A 13859-nucleotide genomic window follows, 5' to 3' on the forward strand; every position below is an offset into this window, starting at 1 on the left:
AGCTAACCTAAAACTAAAAGGACACAGCCCCCAAATGACAGGCAGTAGAAACAATACTTGGATTCAGAGCCTGAAGGACTTCAGGTGTGAGAATTATCTGTAATACAATGTAAAATAATCGTCTCTGAAATGTTTAAACCGATTAAAGGTGGAATCCCAAAAATAAGCGAGCAGAACTCAACTATCAAAGATGTCCAGGAGGACCGTGGAGTACTGTAGTTTTGCAAGACGTCACCTCGGGGAAAGTGGGCACATGGTACATGGGATCCCTCTGTATTAATTTTTTTCTTAAAAAAATTAATGTTTTCTTAAAATTTCCTTAACGTTTATTTTTGAGATAGACAGAGCATGAGTGGGGGAGGGGCAGACAGAGAGGGAGACGCTGAATCCGAAGCAGGTTCCAGGCTCTGAGCTGTCCGCACAGAGCCCGTCGTGGGGCTTGAACTCCCAGAGTGTGAGATCGTGACCTGAGCCAAAGTCGGACGCTCAACCGACTGAGCCCCCCAGGCGCCCCCCCCCCCCCCCCGGTCTCTTTCCAGTGTTAAAAACCACAAACGAGACACAGTCCCGTTGCTGTTCTGGAAGGCAGTGTGCTGAGGTCTGCCTTAGTCCTGTCGCGGGGGACTGGAGAGTTCTGGTCAGCTGCTTCCGGGATTTTTCTTCACCGTTAACAATTTTAAAGCTTTGCCGGGACTCCTCTAGGTGCAAACGCACGCGTTCTCAGCAGCCATCCTAGCGACCGGTTTCCCGGCAGTTCGGCAGTGGCCATGCCCTCCGGCGAGAACAGTTTCACACGCACGTGCTTTTGCCAGGAAATGGGAACAGCTCCCGCTCTCTTCCTAGGCGCCCATTTCCATTCCCGGTTGGGGAGAAGGTGCGTTTCTGGTGCTGAATTGCGAAGACCAGTAACCGCGGCCCCCTGGCCCTTCTCTTTCTGTCTCCACCAAAGCCCAAGCCCCACTCTGGAAGAAGTCAGCGCCTGGGCTCAGTCGTTCGACAAGGTAATGCTCACCCCGGCGGGAAGGAATGCCTTCCGGGAGTTCCTCCGAACAGAATTCAGTGAAGAAAATATGCTCTTCTGGATGGCGTGTGAGGAGCTGAAAAAGGAAGCTAATAAGACCGTTATCGAAGAGAAAGCAAGGACAATCTACGAAGACTACATTTCCATTCTTTCTCCGAAAGAGGTACGTACCCTACTCCAGAGGTTTCCTCCCAGGAGGCCGTTGGTCAAATGAACCCCCTCAGGGTCTGGTCACCTGACACGGTTACAGTTACTCCGAAATAGAGAACACACTGCACCCAGACTCGTGGCATTCGGGTGCCTTTGACTGTGGTCTCACAAGCGGGCTCTGAGTGCCCCCTAAACTCTGTGAAAGATTTTGTGCCTTTTTCTGGGAAAAAAAGCATTCGTGACTTTCCTCGGATTCTCCAGGAGGGGGAGTCTGTGCATTTTATTGTAAACACCGCTTGAAACTATTCTACCCTGTAAGCATTTCTCTAAAGAAAAGTATCCCCTTATTCTGAGCAAAATCTTTTTTACAGGTACTTTTATTTTAATAGAAATAGCATCACTGATAGGATACGGAGGCCGCGAAGGTTTTCCCTAGGGGGTCCTTTCCTTATAGCAGAGAAATCAGATGAGTGAAATCAATCAAGTTTCCATCCCCAGTTTTTGTTCCTCCAAAGCTAAAATCTAGGGGGTCAGGTTGATCTCAAAACCCAGCATCTTGTAGCTCTAATTGTAAAATCACCCATTCTTTCCTCCTACGTGCCCCTAAGAATATCAAGTCAATAAACCAGGGCCTCTCCTGTCAAGGAGCTCGGTCAAGGGGGCAGACAGACATGGAGTCCCTGGTGTGCCACATGGGCTGGCGGAGTGAGCCATCAACCGGGGGGTGGGGCAGGAATGAGGCACAGGAACTAGGAGATGCCATGGACGAACTAAGGATGTGAAAAGGAAATGACCAGAAACACAACGGGATGAAGACATCCCAGAGGACGGGACTCGATGTGCCGAGGGTAAAAGCATGCAGTCCCATGAACTGTGAGAACGTCAGTAGTTTGGCACACTGACCGTGACACGTCTCCCAAACCACTAGGGCTGCTGGTAGACAGCAGGAAGAGAGTTCAGGAAAGGGGGCGGTCTAAGAGCATCGAAGCGTTTGGGGGCCATGCTGAGGTTTTCTGATGGTCATCTTGGGAAGCCCTCGGATGTTAGCCTGGCAACATCGTCGAATTTGGGTTTTCAAAAGACCGGTGTAGCTGCACAGTGGATTAGGAGGAGACGAGAGGCGGGGGAAGCTACCAGACTGATTACTGCAGACAAGACACGATGAGCCATAGTGGGGTCAGCTGGAGGGAAACCAGAGAGGCGGGGTTTCATTTGAGGTGAATCCCAGCGTCTGGACGATTCCCACATGTCTGGGCGGGCTGGACGGTGGCATAGTTCATGGAAACTGGGCAGACAGGACGGGGATCATGCCTGGGAGAAAGACAGCGGGGCTCCACTTTGCTTAAGTTTGTGTTTTTAAGTTGGAGCTACTCCGTTGACAGACGTATGAATGTAGAGTTCAGAAAAGTCATTTCCAGTTTGGGTTAACAAAAGCAAGAGAATTTTCGTCCTTCAATATAGTGCTTCTACACATTCTCATTTAGTCATGATTTTGCTTCCTTTTTTTGAGATGCGATTTTTCCTCACTGACTTTTAAAGCATCAAAGAACCGAAACACTTGTTAGCAAACGTGTGAAGCAAAAATGGGTATGAAAAGATAACCCTTTCTTCCCCAAAGTAGGCATCTATTACTTGAAATATAACAGCATCGACATTTTTAAGAGCTTAGATTTTGGGGTCAGATGCACTTGGGTTTGAACCCTGGTTCTCTCGTTTAGTGGCTCCATAACCTTTGGTATATTTCCGCACCTCTCTGGGCGTCTGTTTCCTCATCTGTACAAAGGGGACATCACCATGTCCCTGTTCGTTTGGGAGGATTACAAGGGAGGACAGGTGCAGAGCCCCAACACAGCACCTGGCAGAGTCGTCACACCCTGGGTGGCCCCTTCACGAAGCAGCCGTCTGTGTCCGTTCCGTCATCCCGAGCTGACACTCCCAGAGACCTTCTTCGTGCGGAGGCCGCAGAGAACGAAGTAATTCCGTGTGCCGCATCTGTGTGTGAGCTAGAATGTCCCCAGTGGTTTCTGTAGTACTTCGGTTTAATTCTCCAACAAGAGCAGATGATTTCTTCTTCCTTCCAGCCAATGATATGTATCAAGCCCCTCCTTTGGCAGGAGCTGTGCCCCTGGGCCCCCGGGCCTGACACTCGGGAAGCTTCTGTGAGAGGACTGCCTCGTGCTGAGGGCTGCTGCAGGAATAAGCTTGGGGGCCAGGGGCCAGTAAATGTTCTTCACGCAGCAGGGAAGATGTGTGAGTTCAGTTCTGCAGCCTGGGGAAAGTCTGAGCCCAGCGGCTTGCTCTGGTCTAGGAGACAGCCTTCTCTAGGACGAGGCAGACATCAGAGAAGGAGCCGACATCTACTAAGGACTTCCTGAATTCCACGCACTTTAAATAAATTCTCATTAAATCCCCCCACCCCCCAGCTACCGTCATCATCATCCCCTTTGTGGAGGAGTTCGCTAGGGCACGGTTTACTTTGCCTAAGCCCCCAAACTAAGCGGTGGCATAGCTGGGATTTAAACACAGGCCCTGTGCGCTTTTAACCCTCGCCCAGGGCTCTGAGTAGCTTCCATTCGGCAGCCGGTCGGACATTCCTGGAAATCTGTGACTGTGTTCTTAGCTGGCTACAGCCTGGGACCTCCAGGTTTTAGCCCTAATGGTGTTAAGAAATTAGCAAGGGGTAAGTTTGTGCATGCTTTTTTCTTCCAAGGACACTGTACATTTTAAAGAAGGAAAACGGGGGCATCTGGATGGCGCAGTTGGTTGAACATCTGACTCTTGATCTCATAGTGTGTGGGTTCGAGCCCCACATGGGGCTCTGTGCTGATGGCACAGCCTTCTTGGATTCTGTCTTTCCTTCTCTCTTCCTCTCCCCAGCTTATGCGTGTGCTCTCTCTCTCTCCTTCAAAATAAATGAACTCAAAATAATTTAATAAATAAGACAATGTGGTTTTCTAAAGCATCGCGATCCCCACTAGCATTACTTGTGAGAAACACACATCGTCACGCCTTCCCCACACCTACCGAATCAGACACTCTGCAGGTGGGGCCCTGCAATCTGTTTAACAAGTGGCTTCTGATGCCACTGAAGTTAGAGAACCCCTGTTCACTATGTGTTCCGTTTCTCTTTCAGCAATTTAGATTTTCGGATAACTTTGTTTGGTTTGGGATTTAAAAAAAAAAAAAAAAAAGCCACGGGAGTTTGGGATGGGTCTCCGGAGAGACACAGATCTAACACAACTCTTACTTGTTTCGATTGGCAGGTCAGCTTGGACTCCCGCGTAAGAGAAGTCATCAACAGGAACATGGGAGAGCCCTCCCAACACATATTCGATGACGCCCAACTTCAGATCTACACCTTAATGCACAGAGACTCGTATCCCCGGTTCATGAACTCTGCCCTCTATAAAGATTTGCTTCAGTCCTTATCTGAGAAATCAGTCGAAGCATAGGATGTTATCAAATGTATTTATTATTAATAAAATAATAAAAGAACTCATGGACTATGTCTAGTACAGGGAACTTAGAGACAGTAGGATCTTCTTGCTAGAGTCATCCGCGGGCTATTTTAATAACAGATGCTTCCTTCCACAGAAGGCTGTGTATTCACAATGTCAGCTGCAGCCACCGTTAGTGACACTTTTGGAAAACGACGGGTACGGCCGCCTTAGAAAAAGATAGTATGTTTACATTCACAGTAACAGTCGCATGTTGCGAATGGCGAAGGATATACTAGAAAACTATCGTGCCTGGGGCATGTACGTCCACTGGAGCAAACAGGACTGCTTTCGTTTTGTCTGAGTTCAGTATCTGATGACTTTCCTCCCAAAGAAAAGGCATTCAAGTGTTTCTTAGCTACTCCTTCCTTCCGTCGGGCTGTCTTGAATGTTTTGCTTATCAGTGCCATTACCGGACCCCAGTTCCCATCTGACCAAGATGTGTCCCCACTACTCATAAGGACCGTATTGCGCTCTCAGAAGACGCGTATGCGGATACATATAGGTGCATGTGTATCTATACCAGATAATGTAAGGAACTGTGCTCTTAGGTGGGTCGGTCTCCTGTTCCGTAAGGGAAGTAGTGTTTAGAAAATTCTTTTGTTGACAAGTCACTGTTTTATCATCGCAATCTGCCAGCCTAAAGAATGGACTTTTAACTCACAGCTTAGTCGTGTTCGTAACAAAACTTTCAAATAAGCATATTTCCGTTTTTATTATTCGAAGAAATATGGGCATTTTCACTCTAAAAAAATAAAGCACAAGAGTTTTATCTCTTTTTTTTTCACATGTCAATATTTGGGAACGTCCGATTAAATAAGAAGGGTTACATGCGAGGTTTAGGCTCTGGCTTACTACTTACCTTACTAATCTGTAGGAGTCCCCCGGGTCTTCTACCCCCTTCTCATTGTTTCAATTACTGCCAACATGCTCATGGCTCCCAAATTAGGACCCGGTGTAGATTTCCTCCAACACGTCACAATCAGCTGCCGGCCGGACCCCTCCCCTCGTATATCCCAGAGGAGTGAAACACATCCAGATTCTGACTTCTCACCCACTGGCCCCCCACCTCCAAGCCCCTCCCCAATCACCCAGCCAGCCACCCACGCTCCTACCCAGGTGCTAACTTTTCCCTGCTTTCTCCTCGCAAACACAATCGCCAAGCCCGGCTCATCTTTACTCCTCAATATTTCTCAGGTCTCTTCCTTCTTCCCATCCCCTTTATCTCACACCTGCCATCATCATTGCCAAGAGCCCCCTAACTGGTCTCCCTGCCCCGATCTCAGCCTTTCAAATCCACCTTCCAAAATGCCACATCTTACACGCAAATCTGCCCAACACCCTCCCTCTACTCCTTAGAATCTTTAGTAACTCCGGATTGCCCAGAGTACAAATACCAAATTCTCATTATAGCATACAAGCAAGGGCCTCTATAGTCGGGCTACGGCTCCCTAGCCAACCCCACACACGGTTTAGATCCTAGAATATATGCTTATAGACAAGGCACTTATTACCTTCATAACCACTCATACCGTTCATACTGCTACCCGTACCCCTCTCTACAACGCCACCCTTCAGTCAGCTAACTCCAGCCATTCCTTTAAGATTTACCCACACACGACTGCCTCCAAGAAGCCTTACCTGACCTCCTGATTCATACTTCCATTGTGCTGGGTGCCATTCTTTAGGATTCCAGGATTTTCCTATACGGATACTTACCTGAGTTTACAAATTATGATTACCAATCTGTCCCATTAGACCGTAAGCTCCAGTGGCATTGGAAATAAACCTTATCGCTCATTATATATATAATCTAGGAACAGTATTTGATAAATGTTTGTAGAACTGGAGTTATACCATGAAAACAGAATTTTCCATAATTAAAAAAAACAAACATTCCATTCCAAATTTGTTTCACAATGTGTCACATCTCAGAAAGAGATCATCACAGCCCGTGTGGCTATGGAACTCCCGACTACTACCTACTAATCCAGTGAGTAAATGGGTAGTGCCATCTATGTATACGAAAGAATCCGGAAGCCACTCCAAAAGTATCCTTCAAATTCAATGCAATTCCAAGGTTTTTGAATATTCTTAAGTAAACTTTGAAGAGTTTGTTGGGGTGGGTGGCGCTCCATTTGGAAAAAACTGATATATAAATAAAAATTCCGGGACGGTTTAAAGATAAGAGCTTTTTAAAAAAAGAACATTATAGGGGCGCCTGGGTGGCTCAGTCGGTTAAGCTTCCGACTTCGGCTCAGGTCGTGATCCCACGGTTTGTGAGTTCAAGCCCCGCGTCGGGCTCTGTGCTGACAGCTCGGAGCCCAGAGCCTGCTTCGGGTTCTGTGTCTCCCTCTCTCTCTGCCCCTCCCCTGCTCACGCTCTGTCTCTTTCTATCAATAATAAATAAACGTTAAAAAATTATTTAAAAAGATTAAAAACGATGGTCATAAAGACAAAAAGATTAAACCGAATTCAAATTCAAACGAGAGGATAGTGGTTACTATTTCCCCTCTAGATCTGCCAAAACCAAAGGTTTGCTAGGATCCACTATTAGCAAACGTGTCAGGAAATGGGCCTTTCTATCCTGTTGACAGGTAAACTAGTTTGACTTTTTGGAAAGCAATCTGGAAATATCTACCATTCTGAATATACATATCCATTAGCTGAGAAGTTAAACTTTAAACCTGTGAGATCATGACCTGAGCCGAGATCAAGGGTCGGACACTTAACCCACTGAGCCACCCAGGCGCCCAAAAAACTTTTGTTCAGTTGCTTGTTAGAGAAATGCAGATCAAACTGGCCAAAACACAAAGGAAATTGAATGGCTTTCCTGAGGAGAAGTCCAGGGTAGTTCTTGCTTCCCCGGGATTGGATCCAGACACAGTGTTCCCCACACCGTCTCTCCATCTCAACTCCCCTCGGTTTCATCACACAGAGACACTGTGCGTATCGTGGGCAAAATGGCAGAGCGAAGCCCTAGACGCAGTTCCTGCTCGTTTAGCTATCCCAGTAGAAACAGTGTTTCTGTCATCTCTCAGACAGCAGGCTCAGGGAAGGAGTGTGGAGTGGAGGGGAACACTGCGGCCGACCCCCAGGGTCACACGGAAGGAAGAAGGCTAAGTGGGTCGGACAAGATGTTTGGGCCCTAGTGCCAAAAAGACGACAGGGGTAGCTAGGGCATTCCATCCCAGGCCCCTCACGGTTCCTGCTTTTTTATTTTACATCAGCTATACCTTCAAATGGCATTATTATAAAAATGATTTGGATATATGCCGTAAACCACGTTTAAGGGTTTAAAAAAAAAAAAAAGTAATCTTTTTATTTCAAAGTAGCTCAGTTCTCCAATTTTGGAAACGCTTGGGCTGATTTAACTGACCATACGGCAGATCACATATCAAATGTTGCTATCTTTGTAGCCAAGGCCATTAAAGGAAAAAGTAATAATACTAATTGGCTGTCTTTTTATAGCACCCAGGGAGAGGAATCAGAGCAAGTCATTTGAGGTAGTCACCTGTGCTTTCATTTTCCATCCACCAGTTGGGTAAACAAGTACAGAGTACACAAGTCAATTTGAAAAAAGCTTGTTTCCATTAATGATAAAACTGTTGCATCACTTTGCAGAATTAAGGTACCAAAAGAGAACTCCCAAGACTCTGACTCATTACATTTCTTCCTTTAAAGTTGGGAGTCTAGGGGCACCTGGGTGGCTGTCGGTTGGGCGTCCGACTTCGGTTCAGGTCACGATCTTACAGCACAGCTCGTGAGTTCGACCCCCACGTCGGGCTCTGTGCTGACAGCCTGGAGCCTGGAGCCTGCTTCAGATTCTGTGTCTCCCTCTCTCTGCCCCTAACCCACTCGCATTCTGTGTCTCTCTCAAAACTAAACGTTAAAAAAAAAAAAAAAAAAATTAAAGCTGTGCATCTAAGGGTGCCTGGGTGGCTCAGTCGGTTAAGCATCTGACTTCAGCTCAGGTCATGATCTTGCGGTTCACCGTCAGGCTCACTGCCTTCAGCAGAGCCGGCTTCAGATCCTCAGTCTCCCTCTCTCTGCCCCTCGCCCACTTGCTCTCGCAATCAATCAGTCAGCCGGTCGGGAGTCCAAAACACTGCCAACCGGTGGTTATCTAACCAGCTTCCACGGGTCCTCAACATGTGGAACACACTTTACATCTCAGCTCCTATGCGGTCAAGAACAAATGGAATACACAAATACAACCAAGAAAAACTATCACATGAGCATCTACTATGTGACAAGTATTCTAGGTGTTAAAAGATCCAGCAGGGAACAAGTGTCTCATAGAAGCTTTCCAACTCCATCTTCGTAAGTCACAGCTGTTGGTTATCTAGGAGAGCCACGTGAGATTTTTCCAATACACAGCTCTTACTACTTTCGACTGACTTCAACTGACTTCACCTTTCTCCAACATAATGTTTCCATTATTACCTAGGGACTTGTCAACCAGTAACTGTGTTCTTTTTTTTTAATGTTTATTTACTTTTGACAGAGAAGGCAAAGGGCAGGGACAGAAAGGAGACCCGGATTTTGAAGCAGGCTCCAGGCTCCGAGCTGTTGGCACAGAGCCCGACTATTCACTGTGAAGCAGCATCTTCGATGTTGGTACTTTTCTTAGTTTTGAAACTGACAAAAATATGTGGATTTTTATGCCAGTGATTATTCACATCACAGTTCCCGGTGGGATATCTCTTCTTAAAGGGCTAATTTTCTACAGCTAAATGAGTGTGTGTGGGGAGGGGGGGATGGTATGGAAGGAGGAGAGTTAAGATTAAAACTCTTTAAAGCCCAACATTTTTAACTGTAGTTTTTATTTTGAGAAGTAAATTCAAACCCTCAATTTAAACTTTGACCTCTAAGGACGATCACTGTGCACCTATAAGAATTCAAAGTATAGTCTGTTATTTCTTTTGCTATCTTAGTACTTTAAACTTATTTCCCCATTTTTAAGATATAAACAGATTTCGATGTTTGGGTGTACATAAATGTTTCAGAACTTTTGCCATGGCTTAGCAATACTGGGTAATCAATGCTTATAATCACCTCTGAGCAAGAAAACCAAGGTGGTTATTTTCTGCCTTCCTAGGATGGTTCTTCATTAATTCCTACCACATAGGTCTAATTTAATTCTTATGTGTATTCATTTAACACAATTACTTTGTCCTGGAAATAAATATTATTGAGTATTACCTGTGATAACATTTCCTTCCTATGGCTTCACAACTGGCTAGTATTTTTCACTAGTCTCGGTCTCTCAGATCACGCTAAGTGCACACACGGCCTATGCTTGTGGGCTCTACTTGGAACCGCTCCTGCCTCCCTCCCCAGGAGTCCAGGAAAAGAGAAGAGAAAAGCATGCTCTGTACTACAGCTCAACACTAGTTTTCACTTAAAACTGGGCAGGCATCACTTAATTAAAACCATCCTTTAAAAACTTTAGGAATCGGGAGAGAAATTTTGAAACCAAAGGTAGAGCAAGTGTCCATGTCTAAATAAAATGACAAAATGTGATACATGTTTAATAACAAGAAACTTTATTGGATTACAAATTTAAAAATGGATCACTTAATTTAAAAGTGGTACTATTTTAGTTTTATTCTTCCAAAAATGCACTTTATTTTTCAAGTGATAAAGGTTAATCTGAGAACTGACAAAGTAGAGATAGGACAGTACCAGTGGGTCAATGCTCACACATGGGGCCCCAACATGGACCTTTAATGTTGTCTTCTGTGTTACATCAAATTGATTTGCATTTAAAAAATGGGAAAAGGGAGCAAAGGGGAGTGCAAAGCATATACTGAAGTCTTTCTACAGGAGTCTGATAGAATATCGATTTAGCATGATAAAAATGGGGGCTTTGTAAAAGTGGCCTCTCAGATGTGCTAGAGCAAGTGTACCCTAAGGAATCTACGTGAAAATCATTTTTGCTTATTCCTAACAAAACAAATGGTACGCACTTAAAAAAAATTTAATTCTAAGATCTGTACTGTAACACCAGTTGCATTACAGCCCATATATTCAGTTTGTTGAACAACCTCATTCATTGTGTGACAGAAAAAGAGTCGAGAAATTGGACTCAGGACAAAAGTATTTTCTATCAACCTCCATATGGAAAGACCACAGCTTTAATGATTTATATATATAGTCCTTAAACTTAATCCTTGGTCAGTAAAGATTTCCAAATCAAAATCAAGTCATAAACTGTTTACAGTAACTATACTGCACTAAAACACTAACATTTTCTTCCCAGGTATGTCTTCCTATGAGGGGGAAAATGGTCAGAAGATTTCATTCTTTGCCTTTGCTGGGATTTTTGAAAAACCTACTCAACTACAACAGTGTTCTGCAAAACCAAAATACACTACAAAGTCAAACAGGTAAATAAACAACAAAACCAAACTGATTTCAACAAAGTCAAGTCATGTTTCCAAAAGTAAAATCTATTAAGAACAAGTCATAAACATGTACAAGAAATTACAAGAAATGATTATCACGGTTAGTTACAAATGCAAAATAATATCTAATTATCCCAGACTTGTGAACATAATAATTAAGTTCAATCTCATAGGCTAGTTCAAATATTATGTACAATTTAGATAAGCTGGTCAAGTATTATCTGAATACACACACATCTGATAAACTTATATTACCTCTTCTTCTCCTTTGCTATTTGCAGGTATGTGCCAATATGGGGAAAAAACGCAATTTCCATTTATGTATTAACTGAGAAGAATAACATTTCTACAGTGTATGTTTTGGACTGTAAAAAAGTTAAGGTACGTTTTCCTTTTAAAAGGAAAAAAAAAGGTAAAAATAAACTGCCGAAAGTTTAATATCAACTTACTACAAAAATGAAAAAAAAAATGTTTTGAAACAGATACCATATAATTATTATGTGGTCTCCCTAATGATCTGATACTACAGAAGGCATTTAAGGAAGGAATGCTATGTCAAAAACCAAGACTAACCCAAGGGATGTATGTTACTTTAAAAATCTGATTTGCAGGAAAACTAGATGGCCTAGTTTTAAAGCTAATTAGAAAATCCATTTAATGGTCCAGGCATTTTGCCATTTCTTCCAACTCAACAGAACTGCCAAAAAAAAAAGAGAGAAGTATTTCATGAGACCTTTAAATACAGACAATGGAGTGTATACCCCACCCCTATTTAACACAGTATACACCTTACACTGCTGAAGGAAGAGGCATTTTTGAAAAAGATGCTATATTTCTCAGACTGAATAGTCTCCTATCCTATGTGTTTGACTTTTCCAACTTAGAATCAGTAGGAATATATAACTGAAGAAATAGTATAAAATATTTTTTAAGTGCCCTTAATGTTTTATGTTAAAAAAAATAATTCCAAAACAAAAATTCATTTCAAACTTACACTTCTAGAGTAAGCCACCCTATCTATGCATCACCGTTCTACACTAAATTGAACTCTCCTAAAATCCAGCAGGTACTATGTCACAGCTATGTTGCACGCAGCCTGTATTCAAAACAAACTGCAATGTGCACAGTAATAGTAACCATCATCATCATCATCCATTATGCAAAGTAAACCAAAGAGCTATCTGGAAAAGCCAGACTTGCTCAACAGGACTGAAAATAATGAATGTCCCTCTCTTCAACCAATGTGAAAACTTCAACCTCTAAAATAATGTCTAGGGCCCAAATCCTATACCATATTTGTGGAGAATACTCCCACCTGTCTACTTTTAATTCACCTCTGATTTTCAGGAAATGCTTTAACTTACGTGAATAATTTAAGCATTAGAGCAAAAGGTCTAAAGCTAAGTATAGCTTTAAAAAAAAAAAAAAGCATCAAACAAGCTTTCTCAAAAACTAATAAATACAACCAGCATTTTTGGAAGACCAACAATTATCAGGCACTTTAAATATATTATCTGTACTCTTCACCACAGCGTATGATGTAGATATTACTTACACTTAACAGGACGTAAAATTACAATACACTAAAAAGATAAGCAACAAAGGAGTTCAAAACTTGTTTAGCTCCAAAGACTATACTCCTACCAGGTGAGCTCTCCAACCAAACAAACTGAACATCCTTATCTCTATTTGGTCTCAGAAGTGATGTGTAAATCTTCTCTCACGTTTAAATTACATTTCTGTGGCTCACAAAAATCACTCAAGAAGGGATCACTTAAACATAAGCTTGCCTATGTGGGGCTAATTCAGGAGTATATAGGTGATAAGAAGGCTCAGTGAAAAGCCTACCAAAACCATGGCAGTGCTCATCTGTTAATTCTTAAAATAAACACTAAAACCATCGGGCAAATGGATTTCAACAAGGTAAAGTAATCTTCCCAGAATCACAAATCCATGAGGACAGGTAATACTCATGTACAGATTTTCTGGAAGTACAACAGTGGAAGCAACTGAATGAATATAGTATACACAGGACTATGACACAGTAATTGCACATTTAAGATTCAATCCTGTTATTCCTGCACCAAGACAATATGCAGGCAGGAAAATTAACATTCTTAATTTCTTTTTTTTTTTATTATTTTTTTTTTTAAATTTTTCAACATTTATTTATTTTTGGGACAGAGAGAGACAGAGCATGAACGGGGGAGGGGCAGAGAGAGAGGGAGACACAGAATCCAAAGCAGGCTCCAGGCTCTGAGCCATCAGCCCAGAGCCCGATGCGGGGCTCGAACTCACGGAGCGCGAGATCGTGACCTGGCTGAAGTCGGACGCTTAACCGACTACGCCACCCAGGCGCCCCAACATTCTTAATTTCTAAGAGTATAGTATAGTATATTCCTTTACAAATAGTTCGTCATTGACTTGCAGAACACTGAACAGCATGAGCGTATATATATATCTAGATAGCTAGGTAGTCTAATAAAACGATGTGAAGAAATCTATTATAAATGGGTAAAATATGAATATAAGAAAGTGCCATACCTTCCATCGATTTCCACATTCATTGCAGACAACAAATGTTGTCATTGGTTCATCAGCACTACGAGTTTGTACCTACAGCAAAATCAAGCGAAAAATATTACTTTTTACAATACTGTAAGAAGTCCAATCTCAATAAGAACATTCTATATGAGGAGATACAATAACCACAATAGTACCACAATAAAATGTTTAAGAGCCTGAAACAAGTTCAGGTAAGCGAAATAAATGCCAAAAGGA

The 13859-nt window shown here is 43.0% G+C and overlaps 2 protein-coding genes across 5 annotated transcripts in view; one reads left to right on the forward strand and one right to left on the reverse strand.

The window, feature by feature from the left end:
* RGS20 (regulator of G protein signaling 20) overlaps positions 1-4623 on the forward strand; it is an 87014-nt gene extending 82391 nt beyond the window's left edge. For all 3 annotated transcript variants that reach the window (XM_047073723.1, XM_047073724.1, XM_047073725.1), the window contains 2 exons: positions 950-1184; positions 4435-4623. In XM_047073723.1, coding sequence (XP_046929679.1) covers positions 950-1184; positions 4435-4623 — 424 coding nt within the window. The remainder of the gene's footprint in view (positions 1-949; positions 1185-4434) is intronic.
* Positions 4624-10194: 5571 nt separating this feature from the next.
* The window catches only part of TCEA1 (transcription elongation factor A1), a 43823-nt gene continuing 40158 nt past the window's right edge, over positions 10195-13859 (reverse strand). For both annotated transcript variants that reach the window (XM_047073927.1, XM_047073928.1), the window contains 2 exons: positions 13623-13694; positions 10195-11775 (listed from right to left, as the gene is read on the reverse strand). In XM_047073927.1, the coding sequence (XP_046929883.1) occupies positions 11767-11775; positions 13623-13694 (81 nt within the window). In that variant the 3' untranslated portion in view covers positions 10195-11766. The remainder of the gene's footprint in view (positions 11776-13622; positions 13695-13859) is intronic.

This window comes from Lynx rufus, unplaced genomic scaffold (genome assembly GCF_022079265.1).
Source record: "Lynx rufus isolate CCGP_SWC_20201006 ecotype Redwood Valley unplaced genomic scaffold, mLynRuf1.p SCAF_12, whole genome shotgun sequence".
Taxonomy (NCBI): Eukaryota; Metazoa; Chordata; class Mammalia; order Carnivora; family Felidae; genus Lynx; species Lynx rufus.